The 3,682-nt window shown below is 53.3% G+C and overlaps 1 protein-coding gene across 1 annotated transcript; it reads right to left on the bottom strand.

Moving 5' to 3' along the window:
- Positions 1-1,462: 1,462 nt before the first annotated feature.
- LOC129639273 (melanoma-associated antigen 10-like) lies at positions 1,463-3,166 on the bottom strand. The gene is made up of 3 exons (XM_055564329.1): positions 3,084-3,166; positions 2,876-2,937; positions 1,463-2,801 (listed from the first exon to the last, which is right to left on the bottom strand). The coding sequence occupies exon 3, from the start codon at positions 2,740-2,742 to the stop codon at positions 1,948-1,950; it is 795 nt and encodes a 264-aa protein (XP_055420304.1). The 5' UTR covers positions 2,743-2,801; positions 2,876-2,937; positions 3,084-3,166; the 3' UTR covers positions 1,463-1,947.
- Between the last annotated feature and the right edge of the window lie 516 nt (positions 3,167-3,682).

The following is a 3,682-nucleotide window of genomic DNA, read 5'->3' as shown; positions in this document are numbered from 1 at the left end:
TTGGAGGTTTACCTAGGATCCCATGTTCCCTGCAGGCAGCTTCCAGGAAGCAGAGGGAGAAGAGACCTGAACAAGGACCTGGAGTCTCTCCCCTGCCCTGCCGTGTGCTCGGTGCTCAACAGACAGCAGCCAGTAGGTGTAGCTTGCGAAGAAGACGATTCCCTTTGTGTGTTGAGGAGTTTTTGAGAAATCCCAACGTGCCTTGAATTTCCTTCTGTTTCTAGTCAAAACTCTGTATCATCAGCACTTTCAAATGCAAGATTTGATTTAGTTTCCAAGGGTCTTGGCAATGTCAGGGAGGGGTCCCCCCAGCTCCCTCCAGTGCTCTTTCTGCCCTTCCCTCTGCAGTGATGCTGCCCAGTCTCAGCGAGCTGAGGATGTGCCCCTGCCTCCTGAGCCAGACACAGTCTCCCCCGGGAGGCCCGGCTGCCTCCACACGATGGCACTTGCCTGAGCACCTGCAAGGTGCCCTTAGGCTCCGCGACAGCCATGCGCTTCATGAGGGCAGGTATCAGGCAAGCGACAGTGAGAGAACAAGGGCAGTGGGAGTTTTATTCATAAAATCTAGCTAGGATACGCACAATGCCGCACTTTTCACCTCCAAGGAGAATTCTGAGGTGTGTGAATTCAGGTTCAGTGCAGATTTTGCCACTGTGGTTTCCATAACGCCTCCTCATCTATGGCTTTAGGGCCTGACCACCTGGATAAGCTCCTCCATTAGGTTAAGTGCACAGCCACCAGTTTCAAAGAAGACACTCCATTAAAAGCCTACCAAAAGTTTGGGGCTTCTTACCAAGTCGTCTTCAACTATATTCTCCAAGACTGAGTAGATTGTGCAGCAAACCAAAGTCCACTCACCCCTCCCCATTTTGCAAATTTTTGGTGTACCTAGATCAAGCAGCATAGACAGGTGTCTAACTGTTTCTGACCACAGTGTAACATCCCTTCCTGCCCCAGGAAATTTATCTAGGACAGAAGAGGATCTTCTAGTGTTGTATGTCCCATTTCAGATTTTCTTCTCACCCATAAGACACTGTGTATAACTCTGGCTGCTGCCACCATCCACCCTCATCACAATCACCTCCCACAGAATGAACCCAGCTTCCCAAAGCCCCAAACCACCCTGGCCCAGGCACCGACACTCAAGTGCTCCTCCTGGACCCTGCCCCTGGTTGCCTTGTTCTGAGGAACTGGGGGATGTCTGTCCACCTTCCTCATGTGACTTCAGCTCTTAGATCATCGCTCTAGGTGATGGGGTGTCCTGCTTCTAGTGTTCCCACTGCTAACACAGGGCCTTCCACAGAGCACAGGCTCCATGAAGGTCTGTGGAATAAATGAGCCAGAGAGGGACACTTATTAAGTCAAATCAGGCTTTTTGTAATTTCTTAAATAGTAACTTGAAAAACTCCAATTGAACAGAGATAGTTTAGCTGTATAAAATGACAGACAAGAAGTACAGAGGAACTCACCTCAAATACATTTTATTTCTTAATTCTTACTAAGTAAAATCATATTTCCAAAATAGTTACATTCCAAGTCCATGTAATCTAGTTCAGGGTGACAAAATAAAGGGTTCACAATCACTTTTACAAAACAGCAAAACTCTTGTTCTTGAACTGGTGAGCACAAACACACTGTGATCAACGTTACTGACATAGCTGGCCACTGAAGCTCATTAGGCCTTCTATTAAAAGGAATAACATTTGAAAAATTTCTAAAGGAAACAGAAGCGGATCTCCATGTTACTATAGAGAACAGGAAGCCAAAGATGCTACACAACAGTTCCCCCAACTCTCCCAGCCGTCACGACTGAGAAGGCTGAATGCTCCCTCTTCAAACACAGAGGGAAGGATCAGCCTCCCTTCCTACCCCCAGGACAAGCTGCTGGATGTGGGCCTGAAAGGAGCCTGGCTGCTGCTCTGGCTCAGGGCCCCTCTTCCTCTTCCCTCACACCTCTGCAAACCGGGGTGGGAAGAACCTGGGACCCCTTCCTTTGACCTTGCGCAGAAAGTCCTTGACTTTCTGCTTGCTGGTCTCTGCATAGGCCCGGGGACCCCACAGGAACTCGTAACGAGCAGGGTGGCTGTAAGGCACCTGCCGGTACTGCAGGTATCCCACCCGCACCCACACTTGGGTCAGCAGCTCCTTGGGCTCCCCAAAGATGCAGTGTTCTACCCCAGGAAATACCCCCATCTTGCTGAGCACTCCCCAGACCTTCTCCTCACTGAGCTGGTCCCCTGCTAGGAAAATCAGACTCAGGACCATCACCAGGAGGCCAGCGTTTGGTATGCTCTGCTCATCCCTCTGCATCTCATTGAGGGTGAGGCCCAGGGTGGGGACCATGACATAGATGTGCTCTCTGTGGTCTACCTCTTTCATATCCAGGCCAAAGGCCAGCTGCAGGTACTGTGTGGCTTTACGGAAGACCACTGGGAAGTGGGCCTGGTTATCCCTGAGGACCATATTCAGCATTTCAGCCTGGAAAATCGGCTCCTTGGTGCCATACTTGAGGAGCAGGAACTCCAGTAGTTGAGTCGTCATCCTATTCAGAGCCTGCATAAGCAAGGTCTCCGCATCTGCAGCGGCAGAGGAAGATGAGACTGGAGGCAAGGAGGCCAGAGGGGTTGAGGCATCCTCCGCCTCAGCCCCCAGGAGCTGCGCCTCCACTGGGCCCTCGGCCTGGATTTGGCCCTGAAGGTCTTCCTCAGAAGTGCAGAGCTCATTTGTTGGGGCCACAGGCATGATGACTGGGGTCTTGTGCCCAGTGCGGGTGTGGCAGGGGGAAAATGGAGACCACTGACCTGGGAAAGAGAGAGAGTGTAAATGGTCTCAGTTTTGAAATGCGCCACGGGTGGCTCTGACTGAGTCCACTTACCGGTCTTCCTTGAGGGCTGCTCTTGGGCGTTACAGGGGCGCTCCTCCTTGGTGGTCAGTCCCCTGTCAAGTGAGGAAGACAAATTCCGGCTCAGGGTGCAGGCAGTATAGCCTGAGATTCTGGGGCTGACAAGGTGGGGGGATTAGGGCCTTTTGAGGTCCCGTCTGTTCTGGGATGGGGAACCCCTGTGCACACTCAGGACACCCACCTCAGCTTGACTCCTGGTACTCCTGTGACCTCAGAACACAGACCTCAGACCTCAGTCTTCTCCTCCTGGTTCCTGGAGCCCCTGTGAGACAAATGGAGGGGGCACCTCAGGGGTAGGCTGTGGCACAGACCTAGGCCTTCTGTGCTGGTAGGAGGGGTTGACTCTGTGAGGTCCCCCCAGATCTGGGGTGGCTAGTCCCTTTGGGGCTCACGTGTAGTGCTCACTTTTCCACTGGAATGGCCTGGACCTTCCCCCTTTGGGGGCCTACAGGGAAGCTCAGAACAAGAGCCACATCTGGACAAAGTTCCAGGGGGCCTGATATGTGGCCCCACCTGCCTAGGGCCTCCCGCGGTTCCTAGGCTGGAGAGATGCTGGGTCACCGCTCCTCACGTCCTACCTGGCCTCCCAGCACTGAACAGAGGGGCGGGTGTCTGCTGAGACCTCCCTCGGTATCCGGGGAGTCTAGCCTCTGCAGACCTGAAGCCTCCGCCCTCCACCAGAACACCTCACCTTAAGGCCCCTAAGAAAGAGGTGAATAAGCTGCTCACCCCGCTCTGGGGCCTCCAAGACCGGCCCCCGTGCCAGCCCCCTGGGCAAGA

The sequence above is a fragment of the Bubalus kerabau genome, chromosome X (genome assembly GCF_029407905.1).
Source record: "Bubalus kerabau isolate K-KA32 ecotype Philippines breed swamp buffalo chromosome X, PCC_UOA_SB_1v2, whole genome shotgun sequence".
NCBI lineage: Eukaryota > Metazoa > Chordata > Mammalia > Artiodactyla > Bovidae > Bubalus > Bubalus kerabau.
Note: the sequence above shows the minus strand (reverse complement) of the source record. Positions and strands in the feature narration are given on the sequence as shown.